A 20,158-nucleotide genomic window follows, 5' to 3' on the forward strand; every position below is an offset into this window, starting at 1 on the left:
ATGTTTCTGCTTTCTTTCATCTTTCAGATCAGAGAAAAGTCCCATACTCAAAAAAAGGATAAGCAACATAATTGAATATTTGACATTTGCAATTTTTAGATATTCAGCAAGAGGGTTGTATGAAAATCATAAATTCCTCTATACTTTTCTTCTAACTTTGAAAATCGACCTACAGAAAGGACTGGTCAAGAACCAGGAATTCCAAACTCTCCTTCAAGGTAAAAGAATTACCTGTTTATTTGTGTTTAATATCTTTTGGGTTTCCATGGCAATATCTCAGTGTTTTCTTCAATAACCAATACATCTGCTCTTAACTTACCTCCCAACATTTAAAAGGGCAAAATTTGGGCAAAATAAGCCTTGTCCGTAGCCCACCTAAGCCCCGCCCAGTCTACCTGCCCACGCAAACAAATGGTTATTGCTTAATCACCTTATGGTTTGTTGTCCTTCATTCTTTTTGTTACTGTAAAGTGTTATACATTAAACATTATTATTTGGAGAGCACTATTTTTAATTTATTTGCATTTCCATGTAAAACATAATATGACACGGAACATAAAACATTGTAGAAATATTGCAATTGCATTGTATGTCACTCTCACTATTATGTCAGATGTGGTTCTGTTCTGGGCTGGTGTAGAAATAGTGAGCATAGTGTATATATGAATAGAACTTATGGCAAAGTAATGTTTCATTTTAATACAGATCCTCATTAATTGTTATTATATTTATTTTATTTCAATTGAATTGCACTGCAGGTGGAGCAGCACTTGACCTGAAAGCCTGTCCTCCAAAACCATTCAAGTGGATTCTTGATAGAACCTGGGTGAATCTTGTAGCATTAAGCAAACTGGCTAATTTTTCTGAAATTTTGAACCAGGTATTTTGTAGTTGTTACATCCATCAAACTGAATACTAATCACCATTCTTTAAACTGATTTTTTCTTATGTTTAATAAATCATACATTTGCCAAAATGTAGCAAAACTCTTGCCACAAATCACTTATACTTAAGTCTAGCTTCTTATATTTGGAAAAGGAGTATGACACTAAATGTAATTTCATACATGTATAAACACAACTGGGTTTGTGTGAATTCAGTGAGTAATATGTCTGAAATTTAATTTCTGTAGGACAAAGTATAACTTTAAATCTCCTGATATCTTATGTATGCATATAAAATAGATTAACAGTAACACCTCTTCTGCACTGCCTGATGTGCTTTAGACCTTCAATGCTGGTACAGTTTACTATGAATTTCAGTGTAAAAAACAAGAGCAATAAGTCTGATGCAACACAGAGGTCATTTATGAAGCACAAAACAGGCAAGGCAGAGGTGCGCATAAACAGCTTTGGTCCACGTTGATGAGTGTATGGAGCAAAATGATGTTAGCATTAGTGGATGAGGAGCAGAAAATTACACAGACCTAGGGGGAGTTGGGTACAGTAATGATGTCCCTTGCAAAGTAGGCAGCAGTATATCTAATTTTGCAGAGCACAAACAAGATTTCACTTTGCAATACCAGATTTTTGAAAACAGATAAAAGGGTAGAGGGCATTGCTAGGGGTGTTCTTTGCTGTGCATTGGGCACATGACCATTTTCACTGTGCAAAAGCCATAAAAGACTAAACCATACTTGCCAACTCTCCTGGAATGTCCGGGAGACTCCCGCATTTTGCGAGAGTCTCCCGGGCGAGTGTGGCAGTCTCCCGAATTCTGCCCACTTCACTAGGAAGGCACTTCCTAGTGAAGTGGGCAGAATTAGATCCCAAACGCCGCGATTCCTGGTGAATCGCGGCATTTAGCCCCGCCCCCAGATGTCAAATGACGCGGTTGCGTCATGACATCACGGGGGCGGGGCCAAAATGACGCGATTTTAGTCATCCCGCCCCCCTCACGCCCCCCTCCACTGCCTGGCTCCCGGAAGTGAGCTGAAGAAAGTAGGCAAGTATGGACTAAACTGAGTAGTTTTTAAGGAGGCAAAGTTTAATTTAATGAAAGGGCTGGTTGTAAAGGTGTATCTGCCAGTAGCAGGAAGACATTGTGCATTTTTTGCATATTTATCACACAGTACGTTTAACAACTGCCACTTTCTGAATATTGGATGTTTTGAGGTATGAACTTTGTTTCATTCATAAAGGGCATTACACGAGTGTCTTTTTACACAAATAAACATTAGAGGTGCAGGCAAAACAAATATCCTAGTTGCAATGGCCACAGTTGAATATGGAGCAGTTTTCATAAATCTCCTTCAGCCTATCTACTATCTTAATAATCTACAGGTGGCTCGCAATGAAAAAGTTTGGAAAAGCTGGTTTAACAACGATGCTCCTGAGGAGCACATAGTTCCTGATGGGTATAATGTTTCCCTGGACTCCTTCCGGAAACTCTTACTTATCAGGTATGTAAATAATTTTATCACTACCAACATTTTCTTTATTCAAAAAGGTTATCTCCACCAGCCAACAAAACATTGATGGCAGCTATCATCCACAAAAAAGAAGGGTTGGAAACCAGGGGTGTAACTAAGAATAAACGTACTCGATAACAACATTTTGTGGTGTCCCATCCCCTCTTCACCTGTCAACACAAGACTGCTCTGCGAGGGGGCTAATGGCATACATATACAAGAGTACGGAAAGCTCCCATATGGTGTTAGACTTAGGGGTCTGAATCTCACTAGGCTTCTTATGCCTCTGGATCCCCATAGCAATAGCAAGGGCCGCTATGCACACAGCTGTGTTAAACATAGAATGCACTAACCAAAATGCATTATAAATAAAAAGGCAACATCAGAGGAACCAACGCAGGTGTCAGGGAGCCGCATAAAGTTTCTCACACATAGAAGACAGCCAAAGTCAAAGGGGGAGGAGTAGATTGAACCATTTAAGCATGGCCATCTTAACAACATTATGGGCCCCCGGGCAAAGCAGTGCACCGGGGCCTTTAGATATAGATATATAGATGTATACAGATACAGATATAGATATGGATATATAGAGATAGAGATAGATAGATAGATGTACTTGCTTAGTGACCCTTGTAGGTTTTTTTGCAGGTTTTTTTCTTTTGCAGGATTATTTATTCTCATTAAGAGCTGTGTCTATGGGGCCCCCTTGCCCGTGGGGCCCCCGGGCAGCTGCCCATCGTGCCCAATGGAAAAGATGGCCCTGCATTTAAGTACAAGTCATGTTACCGCTTACATTAGAAAATTAAACTAAACACATCTTGTAGTAAATTTATCAAACTATCTAAAAATTAAAAGTGAAGGTGTTGCCCATAGCAAGCAGTCAAATTCTAGATTAATTATTACATTCTACATACATGATAGTTCGAATCTGATTGGTTGCCACGGGCAACACTTCCATTTTCCTTTCTAGAAGATTTGATAAATCTACTGCCAAGTCTTTTGCTCAGACCAAATTTTCAACCTGTCCTAGGATTTTAAATAAAAGGTAAAATATCCCATTAGAAATAACTAATATAGGATTTTATGTATAAAAAGATTAAATGTAACCATATGTAATAATAATACCAGATAATATGAAAATATTAGCTTTCAATTACATTACACGACTCTTTTACACAAATGCAAAGCTTTGCATTGTCTTATGGGGGAATCTGTGAGGCTCGAAGACATTCTTTACTGAGTGTTGGGTAAGCATCTATTTTTGAACCTACATATAAAATCTGGATTTTGTTATTTATGTGATAAAGGGGTGAAGAATGTATATTTAAGAGAGCGTTCCTGCTTTGCAGGATGGCAAACAGCTTTCTCTATCCTGCCATTGGGGGACACTGCGAGACCTTGGGATATAGTAGTGGGTTCCAGGAGTCTTGTCACTTTAAAACTTGTTTGATCTGTGGTCTCCTCCCCTACTATGCCCCTGCAGTTTCCTCAGTTTATATTAAGTGTCTAGGGAGTAAAGTCACTTCAGTATAAGCTCCTGCCTATACTGAGTTAGTTATAGATTTTTCATGTTTTTGTTTTTATCTCCCTAACAGGTGCATGCGGGGCTCAAACTAAAACCCAGGGGAGTGAGTAAGACTTAGCTCTGCTCACACCGAGTCCCGCCGTAGCTAAGTAGACGCTGGGCACTCTTATTGTGCACCTTCTTGCCGGCTCCCCCCTAGACAATGAGCAGAGCGGGGGCACACATATAGAAAACCTTTAGGGTTTTTTATATATATATATATATATATATATATATATATATATATATATATATTATATACTTAGGGGACATTATGAGGTGCATATTTTAAAAGTCCCGCGCCCTCAGCTCCAGACGTTGTCGGAAGAGGGAAGCTGTAGCAGCCTCTCCTTCCCGGCCATGTCAGAGGCCAGCAAGATCCCCTTGACAACGAGCAGAGGGGATTAACAGCGCTCGTGCTCACAAGGAGGCGAGGCAGCTGTTACACAGGGTGCACGCCTGGGCACTTTAATATACAGTGCACCCTGTGAGATCTCGGTGGCCATCTTTTTGATAGGCATGGGAGATCGGAGACATTATTGAGGTAGGAAGAGTTCACAGAAACATCGCTTTCCTCCTAGGCACTTCCTGCCGCGAACTGCAGACATTTCTCCTCTGAAGCACGGTGTTCTCCTGCCTCTCCTCTGCCTGCAGGTTCTACATTTCTAGAAGAAGCAGACATTTTGTGTGTTTTATGAGATTTTTAAAAAGTCTATCTTCACATACAGGACTGTAAAAATATTGTGGAGGAGTTGTTTCTGTTATAGGACTACACAGTATAGACACTGAGTAGATTCCTAAGTAATCAGCCAGCAAATTTAAGAAAAGCATTTCTATACCTTCCTGTCTGTAAAAAAAATAAAAAAAATAAAAAATAAAATTTATATATATATAATTGTGGCTGAGATCCTCTAAAAGCAAGGGGCACTCTGACTCTGTTGTGCAAGTATTTTACATGTACTAAATGTAATGCCAAATTATCTGTTGGACAGACGGACCACAATGCTCTTTGCGCAGCCTGTACCGTGGACGCCCAGAAGCGACAGAATTCTACCCAGGCGGGGTCTACAGGTCTGGAGGAACCGCTCTGGATGAGATCACTCTCTACAGCTATGGAGAGGCTCAGGTAATGCTGCGGACAGCGGAGGTATGTGAACTTTCTTCTTCTAACACCATGACACATAGTCAGACTGATGAGGCCGCAGACTATTATAGTCCAAACAGAAGATAGGTTATTATCTATCAATCATAGGGGCAAGAGGTCAATTTCTAATGAGGTGTTGGATTTAGATGTGGAATCTATTAATTCCTCGGCATAGGATGGGGAGTTAGAGCTTGATCCAGAACAGGAGTCTCACTTTGACGAGGACAGTTCTTCAGGTCACAGTGTTGATAGTCTCATTCTGGGTATCAGACATACCTTAGGTTTTGCTGTACCAGAGCCCTCAGCATGTTCAGGGTTTTCGCTATTTAAGAAAACCAAGGTGCAGATTACGACTTTTCCTCAATCTCCGGAAATGTTAGACATGTTAGTGGAGGCTTGGCGAAGGCTGGGGAGACATTTTATGATGCCGGGCAGGTTCAAGTCTCTTTACCCTTTGACCTCGAAGATTTGGTTAAATGGGAGGCGTTACCTAGAGTAGACCCCTCAGTAGCTTGTTTATCTTCTTCCTCGGCTATTCCCACTCAGGAGCGGATATCCCTTAGGGATCCCACTGATAAAAAATGCAACTTTTCTTTACGCTCTGCCTATTCGGCAGTGGGTAGTTTATTCAGACCCAATATGTCAGTAGCTTGGGCAAAGAAAGCCATCCAGCTATGGGCAGAGAAGTTAGTGAGAAGACTTCAGGAAAATCGTTCTTGTGCAGAACTCTTAACCTTAGCGCAGCATGTTCTGGAGACTTCTAAATATGTGGCGAATGCAGCGATGGATGCAGTGTCTGTTAATTCGAAAGCATCGGCTTTGGTTATTGCCGCCCGCCGTAGCCTGTGGCTAAGGTCATGGGCTGTCGATTCCGATTCCAAAAGAGTATTGGAAAGTCTGCCTTTTGATAGGGTGACCTTATTTGGGTCAGAGCTGGAAAAGGTAATCTTGGAGGCTTCGGGAACTAAAGGCTCCTCTCTTCCTACCACCAGTAATAGGCCCCGTCAAAATAAATTTAGGTCCTTTCGGAACTTTGGACGAGGTAAGTGTTCCACGTCGAGAAGTCAGTATTCGTCCCACAGGGGGTCATTTAACAAAGTTAGAGGGGACAGAGGCTCCACTAAGTTTGGGTCCTTGCGTCCTACAGAAAAACCGTCAACCCTCTGGGGAATCGCAGGTGGGGGCTCGCCTTCTGCGGTTCAGGGATCAGTGGTGGACATCCACCACGGATCCTTGGATCCGGGGAGTAGTGTCCCGGGGCTATGTTATAGACCTGAAACAGTCCTCCCCTCACAGGTTTTTCTCCACGCCCCTTCCTATATGTCACCTCAAGTGCAAGGCTCACCTAGAGGCCATCCAGAAACTTCTGGCAACAGAAGTAATCATTCAGGTAACTTTTCTAGAGCAGGGGCGGGGTTTTTACTCCAACCTCTTCTTAATCCCAAAGCCAGATGCCTCCTTCTGTTCGATTTTAAATCTGCGAAGTCTAAACAAGCATCTGAAGGTTCAGAAATTCAAAATGGAGTCCCTTCAGTCAGTCATAGCCGCAATGGAGAAAGGGGAATTTCTAGTCTCTCTAGGTATCAAAGATGCCTATCTTCATGTCCCTATATGGGAAGGGCATTAATGCCTACTCCGGTTTGCAGTGGGGGGGGGGTCCCATTTTCAATTCAGGACCCTGCCCTTCGGCCTTCCCACAGCTCCTCGTGTATTCACCAAGATCATGGCAATCTTGGCGGGTCTTCTGCATCAGAAGGGAATTACTGTTATTCCCTATCTGGACCATCTACTCCTAAAAGCTCCATCAGTGTCTATTCTATCTCAGCACGTAGAGATAACGATACAATTCCTTCAGGCTCATGGATGGCTGCTGAATGTTCCCAAGTCATCATTAATTTCGGCTCAGCAAATACGCTTTCTGGGGTTCACGTTCAACATGAAAACTCAGAAAATATATCTTCCAGAGGACAAGGCCTCTTCCCTCCCCAAGAGGGTCAGGTCAATTATAGGACGGAAAAGAGTATCAGTCCTCAGTTGCATGAAGCTTCTTGGGACAGTGGTCTCATTGTTCGAGGCAGTTCCTTTCGCTCAGTTCCACTCGCGTCCTCTTCAGAGGGAAATCCTTCAGAAGTGGTCAGGATTACAAAATCATTTAGACAAACAGATCATTCACATGTCCCCTCTGGTAAGACTGTCTCCTCTAAGGTGAACCTAGAAAGAGGACAGTCCATTCAGTCCTGGACATGGACCCGAATCACGCAAACCTGGTAGGATGGGGGGGAGTAACAGGACCGCTGAGGTTTCAGGGTCTTTGGTCCCCTCAGGAAGCCTTGCTTCCAATAAACATTCTGGAACTCAGAGCAGTATTCAAGACTCTAACAAGAGCTCAGGAATTCCTCTTGGGAAAGCCTCTTCAAATTCATTTGGAAAACTCCACCACCGTAGCCTACATAAATTATCAGGGCGGTACTCGTAGTGTGGCAGGCATGCGAGAAGTAGCTCGAATTTTGTCATGGGCAGAGCATCATGTTCCTAAGATAGTGGCAGTCTACATTCCAGGGTTGGACAATTGGGAGGCCGATTTTCTCACCAGAAAAGCAGTCCATCCAGGAGAATGGTCTCTAAACAAGTAGGTATTCGTTTTCTTGGTGGATCATTGGGGCATGCCAGACATCGATCTGATGTCGTCCAGACTAAACAATCAAGTTCCGTTATACGGATTGAGAGCGCAAGCGAAGTTCACGGATGCCATGTCGGTATTGTGGCACTTCGGGTTGGTGTACGTATTCCCGCCGATTCCTATGCTGCCGCGGGTCCTCAAGAAGCTAAAGAAGGATAAGGTACCTGCAATCTTGATAGCTCCATATTGGCCACGCAGAGCATGGTTCTCAGATCTTCTGGGACTGGCTACAGACCCTCCTTTCCAGCTTCCCATGCGTCCAGACCTTCTGGTCCAAGGTCCTCTTCTCTTCCAAGGTTTGGATCGTCTGGCTTTGACAGCGTGGCTGTTGAGACCTTAATTCTTAAAGCTAAAGGTTTCTCACAGGAAGTGATTTCTACCATGATTAGAGCTAGAAAGTCTTCATCGACTGTCATCTACCATAGAGTGTGGAAAACATACATTCCGTGGTGCGAGTCACAAAGATTTCACACTTCTAAATTTACCCTTTCCGGTGCACTAGCTTTCTTACAAGTAGGTCTGGAAAAGGGACTGCGATTAGGTTCTCTTAAGGTGCAGGTTTCTGGGATTTCTCTGTATTTTCAGCGTAAGCTTGCAGCCTCTAGAGACATTCAGGTTTTTCTACAGGGGGTTCTTCATATTCAACCCCCTTTTGTTATCCAGTGGAACCTTGGAATCTACATTTGGTGCTTAACGCACTCTCCAAGCCACCGTTTGAACCCTTACAATCTGTGGGCTTGCGTTATCTTACTTGGAAGACTGTGTTTGTTTTGGCCCTTGCATCTGCGCGCAGGGTGTCGGTATTAGGAGCACTTCGCTGTGAATCCCCCTTTCTTATCTTCCATGCGGACAGGGCAGTTCTTCGTACTAAGTCTGGTTTCTGCTAAAAGGTGGTTTCAAGATTTCATTTAAATCAGGAAATTGTGGTACCGGTGTTCCGTTCCTCCCAGTCTTCCCAGGAGGAGTCCTTGGTTTTGCTGGATATAGTCCGAGCACTTCAGTGTTATGTAGACCGCACGGCCACTATTAGGAAAACTAGGGATCTTTTTGTCCTCTATGAGGTGCATAAGCTAGTGTCTAGTCATTCTATTGCTCTCTGGACTACCTCAACAATTCGTGTGGCATACATTGGGGCCTCACAACCTGTTCCGCCAAAATTATGAGCACATTCTACCAGAGCGGTGGGTACCTCTTGGGCGGCCCATCGTGGGGCATCAGCAGAGCAGTTGTGTAGGGCAGCGACGTGGTCTTCTGACCACACTTTTACGAGATTTGACAGATTACAAGGCTTCGCATCGGCTAATGCAAGTTTTGGATGAAGAATTCTACGCGCAGCTGTGCCAGAGCAATCCCACCCTTGAGGAAGCTTTGGTATATCCCCAAGGTCTCGCAGTGTCCCCCAATGGCAGGATAGAGAAAATAAGATTTTTACTCATCGTTACATCCATTTCTCTGACTTTGACTTGGGGGACACTGCGCACCCTCCCTTGTTCTGTTTATAGTTCTGTGTGTGAAAGTTATGGTAACCCTGTGGATGTTCGCCTACTCCTCTCACTCTTGGTTAGTCAAAACTGAGGAAACTGCAGTGGAGGAGGGGCATAGTAGGGGAAGAGACCACAGATCAAACAAGTTTTAAAGTGGCAAGACTCCTGGAACCTACTACTATACCTACTATACCCCAAGGTCTCGCAGTGGAGTCAGAGAAATGGATATTACGGTGAGTAAAAATCTTATTTTCTTCACTTTAGCAAAGAAGTGAGTTTCTATTCCTACTCTGACCAATATATAAATTAACTTTCAAACACACAAATGAAATACTACATGTAACAAAGACAACCTCCTTACAGATATGTAGCTAAAGTGAGCAGTTTGAAGGGGATAGCCAAACAGTGGAAGTCTCTTGGACATTCAAGTGACATTAATTTGCGCCATCTATATTGCACATTTTCATGTTGATCTGCAAACTCTAAATGTGGCAATAAAGCTGATTTTCAATCTCTACTTATCGCCACAATTTAGCGTTAAAATCTTATGATGCTCAGCTGTCACGACGATACTGGCCTGGTACGTTAAGAGTTAATGTATTACGTCGCTGGGCCAGCCAGCAGAGATATACACTGAGTAACCCAGCTCATTTCCACATACTAAACAAAATAATAATAATAATCATCAAAAAAGGGCAAAATGTGTTTTTTTTTTAAAAAAATGCACATGTATCAGATACATATACACATCCGTATTCAGCATGGAGTGGATCTGAAGAAAAGTCTGTTGATGAATACGCATCTAGGGGCCTGATTTATTAACAAACTTAGGCAAGAATATAAATAAGTTTTCTTATTTAAGTTTTCTGGACAAAACCATGTTACAATGCAAGGAGTGTAAATTAGTTTATTATTTTGCACAAGATAAATACTAGCTGTTTTTTCATGTAGCACACAAATATCAACTTTAAATGACAGTGTACAAATAAGCTATCAAGTATTTGTGTGTTACATGAAAAAGCAGCCAGTATTTAACTTATGTGCAAAAAAATAAACTAATTTACACCCCTTACATTGTAACATGGTTTTGTCCAGAAAACTTAAATAAGAAAACTTACTCAAATACGACCATTACATATGTGGAATATAAAGGCACAACCAAAAAAATTTTTTTTTTAATTAATGTCACCTGTAAATAATATAGTCATTAATGAGAAAACATTAAAAACAAAAAAGGTATATTTTTAAAAAATGTCTATGAAACATATTTATTAAGATGTTGATAATGTCTTACATGAAATACATTTTTACAGTTGCAAACACAAGTTCAAGCTGTATACACAGCCGTCATCACTAGTAATCAGCACTTACACCTGTACTTGTAGCTGGTGCCAGTGATACAACTGAAAATCACATACCTGAGAGATGCCCAGAGCTTGAATCGGACGCTGGTGTGTGCGTTCAATGACTACATGTATACACCCAGTCCCCTCCCCGTTCCCCCCGTTAAATCGAAGGCTGTAGTAAGGGTCCTTTGTGCTTGAAGATGAATCGAATACTGCTGTGTTCTGTGGCGTATGTTCCAGTTCTGGGCATGCGCAGACTAATTGTGTATATTATACGCAATAAATCGCCAGTTATGCTCCTTAATAAATGAGGCACAGAATGTATAGGGCAAAGCCCTATTTCCTGCCGCAGCACAAAGTTGAATTGCTAGAAGTCACTGTTAGTATAAACAATCCTGTGTCAGGGTTCGCAAGGTAAGACCACGGAGAGAAAGTAGGTGAACAAAGTAGTTTAATAATATATAATGTTTCATGTGGTCACGAATAGTCAAGGATGTGTGTTATTAGCATTGATTGGTTGATTGAAGGTGCTACACATATAAGGCTCTGAAGAGCTCCTAAAAGGATTTCAGTTTTCCCTCTGAAGTTACAATCGGTAATGAAACGCGTTAGGGGTACTATGACAACTATCTAGTTGTTCTTTTTATTCTGATTACCTATTGCTATTATTTGCCATTTGGATACTTTTCAACATTGCCGCTCTGGGATTCCGTGGAAAGGTATAGGAGCCGTTACCACAGATATACCTACTGCTCAGCACGAATTGCATTTAGATTTTCATCAAGAGCTTCACATAGGTCGGCTTTACACTCAGCTGGGGAGCCGCGGACAATGCTGGTCTCATGGATTCAAGCTACCCACTTGTATACAGATAAGTCTATCTCTATATTATACATGGGACATTGCAGAATAATTCTGTAGCTATATACATCTGATACGAAAGATTTCCATACCTTATGGTTAATTAGCGCCATTTAGGAGATTATTCTCCATGGATATCCGCATCAAATAGTAGTCGCATTGAGCGGTTCCGACTTCCTTTCCTCGTAACACGGCCAGAGACAGTGAATATATGTAACGCCTACGCTGGTGTGAGAGCCGTGTAACAGAGACTATTACAGTGTACGGTTGGGAATGTACAGGATGGTTGTTTACACACCACGTTGAAAAAGCTTGAACGGTTATCTACACTACTAGTTTGTGAACTACCGAACCATACATACTATATTCAGATATCTGGACATTACTATTCATCCGACTGTGGCTCGATAGCTGTGGCATTTTATTCATCCATTTTTTCAGAGCTACTCTGAATGCTCATGTATGTAATATTTTTTATTTTCTATCACCATTACTATATTAGAGACAGCTGTCATACATTTACTATATAGTAGCGCTACTTTTTTATAATTAGCTCATGAGCTTTTATGTACCATTATATCACAGTGCACTGTGATCATTTCACGAGGGGTAGTGGTGTACAATATGTGAATTACAGCACTGTTAGGTTATTTATGGTTTAACTAAATAAATATGTATGTTTGACTATTCGTGACTCAGTATACACATTTTTTATTGAGACAGATAGGTCTGTATTGCTGCATCCTTTTTCTTATACATGTTGTAGGTAAACAAAGTAGTTTTATTAGAGACACAGGTAGTACAGGTTCAGGATGCAATACCTGGTAAGGCAGTAATATAACCGCAGATCTTAACAGCGGAATAGACAATACTGTAAAGCAATGGTCAGAAGCAGTAGTCTGCGGATTGCAGGGTTGGATACCTCTGGAAAGTTGGTGAGATGAGTAGCCTGCGGGTTGCAGGGCTGGATACCTCTGGAAGGGTGGTGAGACAAGTAGACTGCAGGTTGCAGGGTTGGATACCTCTGGAAAAGTCAGTGAGATGAGTAGCCTGCGGATTGCAGGGTTGGATACCTCTGGAAAGGTGGTGAGACGAGTTGCCTGCGGGTTGCAGGGCTGGCTACCTCTGGAAAGGTGGTGAGATGAGTAGCCTGCGGGTTGCACTGTTGGATACCTCTGGAAAGGTGGTGAGACGAGTAGTCTGCGGTTTGCAGGGTTGGATACCTCTGGAAAGGTGGAGAGATGAGTAGCCCGTGGGTTGCAGGGTTGGATACCTCTGGAAAGGTGGCGAGATGAGTAGCCTGCGGATTACAGGGTTGGATACCTCTGGAAAGTTGGTGAGACAAGTTGCCTGCGGGTTGCAGGGCTGAATACCTCTGGAAAGGTGGTGAGATGAGTAGCCTGCAGGTTGCAGGGTTGGATACCTCTGGAAAAGGCAGTGAGACAAGTAGCCTGCGGTTTGCAGGGTTGGATACCTTTGGAAAGGTGGAGAGATGAGTAGCCCGTGGGTTGCAGAGTTAGATACATCTGGAAAGGTGGAAGTAAGCTGAACAGGGTACACTGAGAAGCAATGAGCTGCAGAGAGTAAAAGCACCGAGATCCACATAGGTGTATAACTCAGGAACAGGGTAGCTGAAGCTGTGTCTGCAGCAATGGAATGAACAGCAAAAACACCCAAGACAGGTACACAGGAAAGTATTACCAGGGACAATATACAAAGTAGAATGTTCCCTATCAGGTTCAGTGACCTAATGATCTGGCCCAGACTGCTGGGCGAGGCTGTCTTTTAAGGAGTTGCAGCAGGGGTAAATCATCCTGAGAAAACAAGCTTAGTATAGCAGGATGGGAAACAGTTCAAGCACCACAGTGGCCCCTTTGGTGGCATGGGGGTACTGCAGGCTACATATATCTATATATATCTATATATATATATATATATATATATATATATATATATATATATATATATATATATATTGTGGCAAAAGCCCGCTACTGCAGAAGCACACGCAAACAACTTCTTCCTTTTTACGTAGTTTTATTGTCAGGATGGTAAATGTTTTGACACCGTACAGTTTTCACAGCATTTCTTGGAGACCCTAAACGCTAGCTAGACATAGCTCAACTCTCTCAAGACCAGCCAGCTTCCCCAGCGTTGATCTCCCTGCACAAATGGCACAAGCAAGCTTTTATACATGTTACTCCTCCCCCAGCCTTAGCTTGATGGACAGGTGACACACCCACCTTCTCTTTAAAAGAAAACACCCATCAGTGGCTGTGTTTGCACAGACACACCCTGTCTGTTTGCTGAGAGGAAATCATGTAAGTTAACAAACTTTAAACTACACATACATTTTTACCTGGTTTAATCTCCACCTAGGTGCATAACTGTGCCAATGTTTTATTCAGTTTGTATACTTTCTCTGCCTCTTGTCAGAAAAATGCCTCCCTTTGTTACACATCCCTCCCCTAGCGTCTCCAAGTAGGGGGACGCGGACTTCGCGAGGAGCGCATATTTTCGTGACAATGCATCTGCATTCTTGTGCAGAATCCCAGGTCTATGTTCTACTGAGAACTTGAAAGGTGGCAGTGCCAAGAACCAGCGGGTTACCTTGGCATTTACCTCCCGGTTGTTCTGCATCCATCTTAATGGTGCATGGTCTGTTATTTAGGTGAACTCTCTGCCTAGGAGATAATAGCGCAGAGCTTCTGTAGCCCATTTTATGGTGAGACATTCTTTCTCCACAGTGGCATATTTTTGTTCCCTTGGAAGCAACTTCCGACTTAGGTACAGGACAGGGTTTTCTACTCCATTCTTCTCCTGTGACAAGACTGCGCCTAAGCCAACACCAGAAGCATCAGTTTGGAGGAAGAACCTCCAGGTAAAATCTGGTGCTTGTAGAACAGGAGAGGAACAAAGAGCTAACCGAAGATCAGACCAGGCGGTTTCTGCGGTGTCAGACCAGGTTAATCTATCTGGACAACTTTTTTTTAACATGTCCATAAATGGAGCAGCTCTAGTGGCGAAGTGGCTTACAAACCGCCTGTAGTAACCTACTAAGCCTAAAAAGGTTCTTAACTGCGACTTTTTTTTTGGTCTTGCCCAATTTTTGACTGCCTCCACTTTGTCTAGCTGGGGTTTTACATGCCCTCGACCAACAATGTACCCCAAATATTTGGCTTCTCTCATGGCTATGGCACATTTCTCTGGCTTAGCTGTTAATCCTGCTGACCTTAATGAAGCTTAGACCGCCTCAACTTTGGCTAAATGTGATCCCCAGTCTGGGGTATAAATCACTATATCGTCCAGGTAAGCGGCTGCATAAGCTGTGTGAGGTCGTAGCAATTTATTCATGGCCCTTTGAAAGGTGGCAGGTGCCCCATGCAACCCAAAGGGTAGGACTTTATATTGATAGAGACCATCAGGGGTGGAAAATGCAGTCTTTGGCTTGGCCGTGGAAGTCAAGGGAACTTGCCAATAACCCTTTGTTAGATCAAGGGTTGTTAAATAATTGCTACCAGCAAGATTTTCCACTAGTTCATCCACACGTGGCATCGGATAGGCATCAAACTGCGACATACTGTTTAGGCGCCTAAAGTCATTGCAGAACCTAATTGTCCCATTGGGTTTCGGGACAAGCACAATGGGACTATTCCATTCACTAGTGGACTCTTCAATTACATCTAACTGGAGCATCTTCTCGACCTCCTTCCTCACATCCACCCGTCTGGCTTCTGGAATACGATAAGGCTTCTGCTTTACAATGACCCCTGGCGCAGTGACAATGTCATGTTCGATTAAGGTAGTGCGCCCAGGAATGGAAGAGAAGACATCCCTGTTCCGGCGAATCATTTCTTCAGTCTGTTGTCTCTGCTGAATGGACAAAGCTGGCTCTATGGGCACTTCAGACTTTTCAATGGCAGTACTCACTACCTGAGGAGAGGTTTCCTCATCATGCCAAGGTTTAAGGAGGTTAACATGGTATATTTGCTCCTCCCTAACTGGCGGACTCTGTAATTGACAGGACCGACAGCCTCTAGAACTTCATATGGACCCTGCCAATGGGCGAAAAGTTTGCTTTCCTGTGTGGGAATCAGGACTAGGACCTTGTCCCCAGGCTTGATAGATCGAACAACAGCATTTTTATAATAACTTTTTCTCTGTCGTTCCTGAGCCTCATTTACATGTTGCTGCACAATGGGCCCTATCTTTCCTAGCCTCTCATACATTTGTGACACAAATTGTACCAGATTTGGCTCCCTGGGACCTTGCTGCTCCCACCCTTCTTTTAACATATCCAAGATACCCCTGGGCTGTCTCCCAAACAATAATGCAAAGGGACTAAACCCTGTTGAAGCTTCAGGTACCTCACGGATGGCAAACATCAAATAGGGAATAAGAGTGTCCCAATCTTTTTCTTCTTGAGCCACTGCTTTCCTGAGCATGTGCTTTAATGTGCGGTTAAAGCGTTCCACCAAGCCATCTGTTTGTGGATGGTATACAGAGGTGTGAAGCGCCGTAACCCCTAGCAACTGGCACATGTCCTTAATCAGTTTAGACATGAATGGAGTACCCTGATCTGTGAGAATTTCTTTGGGTATTCCCAAGCGTGTAAACATCAATACCAGTTCTTTAGCTATGGTGCTGGACTTTATGTTTCGTAGGGGAATTGCCTCTGGATACCTGGCTGCATAGTCAAGCACCACTAGTATATATTGGTGCCCACGTGCGGATATTTACAGTGGCCCCACAAGGTCCATAGTTATCCGTTCAAAGGGAACTTGTACTATTGGAATTGGAATGAGAGGTGCCCTGTACATGGGTTCGGGACAGGTTCTCTGACAAATGGGACAGGACCGGCAATACTTTTTCACTGCCATGTGTACACCGGGCCAGTAAAACCTAAGCAGAACTCGTTCCCGTGTTTTATCCTCCCCTAGGTGTCCCCCACAGACATGTGTATGTGCTGCTTTTAACACTAGGGTCACATGGACCTGAGGAACCATTAATTGTTCTACTTTATCCCCCTGTACAGTAGTAACTCTATACAGGAAATTATTTTTAACAATAAAATATGGTATACCTTCTGCAGGCTGGGCGGCTTTTGCTACCCCATTTACCTCAGTCACACTTTTGAAGGCATGTTCCAAAGTGGCATCATTAAGTTGGTCTCGAGCAAAGTCCTGCAAAGGAAACAAAATTGGTATTGCGGACCATCATCATCATCATCATCAACATTTATTTATATAGCGCCAGCAAATTCCGTAGCGCTTTACAATTGGGAACAAACATTAATAAGACAATACTGGGTAATACATACAGACAGAGAGGTAAGAGAACCCTGCTCGAAAGCTTACAATCTATAGGACAATGGGAGTTAGAAACACAGGGGTATGTGCTACATCATATTGCACAATGGACCAGCCAGACTGCAAAGGTAAAAGTACTGAGTGGGCTGTGTGTGTTACAATGTTGGTCAGAAGGTTGTTGTCTTGCATTAACAGTGTAGAGGATTGCAATAGGGTAATCTAGGGAAATTAAGATGATGGTTGAGGAATATCATAACCTTGTCTGAAAAGGTGGGTTTTCAGTGAACGCTTGAAGGTTTGAAGACTAGAGGAAAGTCTTACTGTGCGAGGGAGGAAATTCCACAAAGTAGGTGCAGCCCGGAAAAAATCCTGTAACCGAGAATGGGAGGATGTGATGAGAGTGGAGGAGAGACGTAGATCTTGTGCAGAACGGAGGTGTCGAGTAGGGAGATATTTCGAGACAAGTGAGGAAATGTATGTCGGTGCAATTTTGTTCATGGCCTTGTATGTTAGAAGAAGAATTTTATATTGGATTCGTTGAAATACAGGCAGCCAATGTAGAGACTGACAGAGTGGCTCAGCAGAGGAATAACGGTTTGTAAGGAAAATCAGTCTAGCCGCTGCGTGCAAAATAGATTGTAGGGGTTCAAGTCTGACTTTGGGAAGACCAGTAAGGAGGGAATTGCAATAGTCGATGCGGGAGATGATGAGTGCATGAATTAATGTTTTTGCGGTGTCTTGTGTCAGATATGTGCGTATTCTGGAAATGTTCTTTAGGTGTATGTAACATGATTTAGATATAGAGTTGATGTGGGGAATAAACAACAGTTGTGAATCAAGGATTACACCTAGGCAACGAGCTTGCGGGGTGGGATTTATGGTCATGTTATCGACAGAAATAGAAATGTCAGGCAGAAAGCTTCTGTTCTTGGGTGGGAATATTATTAATTCAGTTTTTGAAAGATTGAGTTTGAGTTGGCGAGACAACACAGATGGTGAAAGATCAGGAGAGGATAGATAAATTTGTGTATCATCCGCATAGAGATGATACTGAAATCCAAAGTAGCTTATTAGTTTTCCAAGAGAAGTGGTGTAGATAGACAATAGCAGAGGACCTAGGACTGAGCCTTGTGGAACTCCAACTGATAAAGGAAGCGGAGCAGAGGTGGATCCAGAGAAATTAACACTGAAAGAGCGATTAGATAGGTAGGATGAGAACCAGGATAGGACAGTGCCTTCAAGACCTAGGGATTGCAGCGTTTGTATGAGGAGAGAGTGGTCAACAGTGTCAAATGCAGCAGAGAGATCCAGGAGAATTAGAAGAGAGTATTGGTTATTATTTTTTGCAGTGATCAAATCATTGACAACTTTGGTCAGCGCAGTCTCTGTGGAGTGTTGAGAGCGAAAGCCTGACTGAAGAGGATCCAATAAGTTGTTTGCTGTAAGAAAGTGTGTGAGGCGTGTGTAGGCAATTCTCTCGAGAAGCTTGGAGGGACGTGGGAGCTGGGAGATGGGGCAGTAATTTATAAGAGTGTTAGGGTCAGAATTCAGTTTTTTTATAATGGGAGTAATCACTGCATGCTTGAATATAGATGGAAAAATACCAGTAGAAAGAGATAGATTACAGATTTTAGTTAGAGGGGGAATGAGCACAGGAGACAGGGACATACCCATTTGTGAGGGAATGGGATCAAGAGGACAGGAGGTAGAGTAGGAAGATGAGAAGAGAGTAGAAACTTCCTCTTCATTTGTGGGATCAAATGAAGAGAGAGTGTCAGAGGGTGCTACTAAGGAATTGAGCAGATTGCTTGTCAAGGGAGATACCATTTCAAGCCTGATCTTATCTATTTTGTCCTTGAAATAGGAAGCAAGATCCTGTGCACTGATGTTAGTTGGAGGATTTGGGGCGGGAGGATTCAGAAGAGAGTTAAATGTGTTAAAGAGGCGTTTGGCGTTAGAAGCCTGAGCATAGATGAGAGATCGGTAGTATGCTTGTTTAGCAGTGTCCAGAGCATTTCTGTAGGAGTGGTAGATATCAGTATATGTGATGAAATCATTAGAGGCACAAGATTTACGCCAGTGATGTTCTGCTTTACGAGAAAGTTTTTGTAGAGTTCGTGTTACTGTAGTGTGCCATGGTTGGCAACGAATTCTACGCGAAATATGTAGTGTCGCTGGAGCCACTTGATCCAGAGCAGTTGCTAGGGTTTGATGAAAATGGGGTACTGCCTGATCAGGGGAGGAGAATGTAGAAATTGGGGAGAGAAGGTGTTGGAGAGAGGTGGAAAACTGTTGAAAATCAATAGCGTTGATATTCCTGCGGGTACGAGGAGGCTTGGAAGAGTTTGACACCAGGGAGGGTAAAGAACTGGGGGTGAGTGCGTAGCTAATAAGGTGATGATCAGAGAGGGGGAAAGGAGTGTTAAGGAAATTAGAAACTGAGCATAGTCTAGAGAAAACAAGATCAAGACAGTGGCCATCCTGATGAGTAGCAGATTCAATCCACTGGGAGAGGTCAAGTGAGGAGGTTAGAGAGAGTAGTTTGGAAGCAGCATTGGAACGTGGATTAGAAATAGGAATATTGAAAATCACCCATGATGATGGTGGGCATATCAGTAGATAAGAAGTGAGGGAGCCATGCAGAGAAGTGTTCAAGAAATTGTTGGTGTGGACCAGGGCGATAGATGACAGCAACACGCATAGAGGATGGGTTAAAAATCCCAACAGCATGTACTTCAAAAGATGTGAATGTGAGTGAAGGGATACTTGGTAGAACTGTGAATGTGCACTGTGGGGAGAGAAGTAGTCCAACCCCCTCCTTCTCTGCCTCCTGGTCTGGGGGTGTAAGTGAAATGGAGATCACCATGTGAAAGGGCTGCAGGTGAGGCAGTGTCTGAATGCGTGAGCCATGTTTCTGTTATTGCTAGAAGGTTGAGGTTGTATGAGAGGAAGAGATCATGTACGGAGGTAAGTTTGTTACAAACAGAGCGTGCATTCCAAAGGGCACATCTAAAGAACTTTGGAAGAGAGGGGACAGGTGATGTGTTTGAGGTTTGCCAGATTTCTGTAGTGTTCAGATATATGTGTGTGGGAGAAGTGAGGGGGACCTGGATTAGGTGATATATCACCAGCTAATAGAAGCAGGGAGGAAGAAAGGTAGGAAAGATGATTGTAAGATGTGTGTCCTTTTAGTTTCTGGCGGCAGGGTGAGGCTGTTAAAGTTATTGAATTTAGATAGCAAAAGAGTTCATGAGTGTTCACTAGAGGTGAGTGAAGTAATGAAGGGGCAATGTGGACAGAGGTGTGTGTTGCAGGATGGGTGAGGGATGATATAGTCCTAAAGATAATGCCATGAAAAGA

General features: G+C 43.1%; 1 protein-coding gene across 1 annotated transcript in view; it reads left to right on the top strand.

Annotated features, from left to right (window-relative positions):
- The window catches only part of DNAH8 (dynein axonemal heavy chain 8), a 354,390-nt gene that overhangs the window by 280,180 nt on the left and 54,052 nt on the right, over positions 1-20,158 (top strand). Inside the window, exons 79-81 of the mRNA XM_075204457.1 lie at positions 28-218; positions 759-880; positions 2,283-2,401. Of these exons, the coding sequence (XP_075060558.1) occupies positions 28-218; positions 759-880; positions 2,283-2,401 (432 nt within the window). The remainder of the gene's footprint in view (positions 1-27; positions 219-758; positions 881-2,282; positions 2,402-20,158) is intronic.

Source organism: Mixophyes fleayi, chromosome 3 (assembly GCF_038048845.1).
Source record: "Mixophyes fleayi isolate aMixFle1 chromosome 3, aMixFle1.hap1, whole genome shotgun sequence".
NCBI classification, from domain to species: domain Eukaryota; kingdom Metazoa; phylum Chordata; class Amphibia; order Anura; family Limnodynastidae; genus Mixophyes; species Mixophyes fleayi.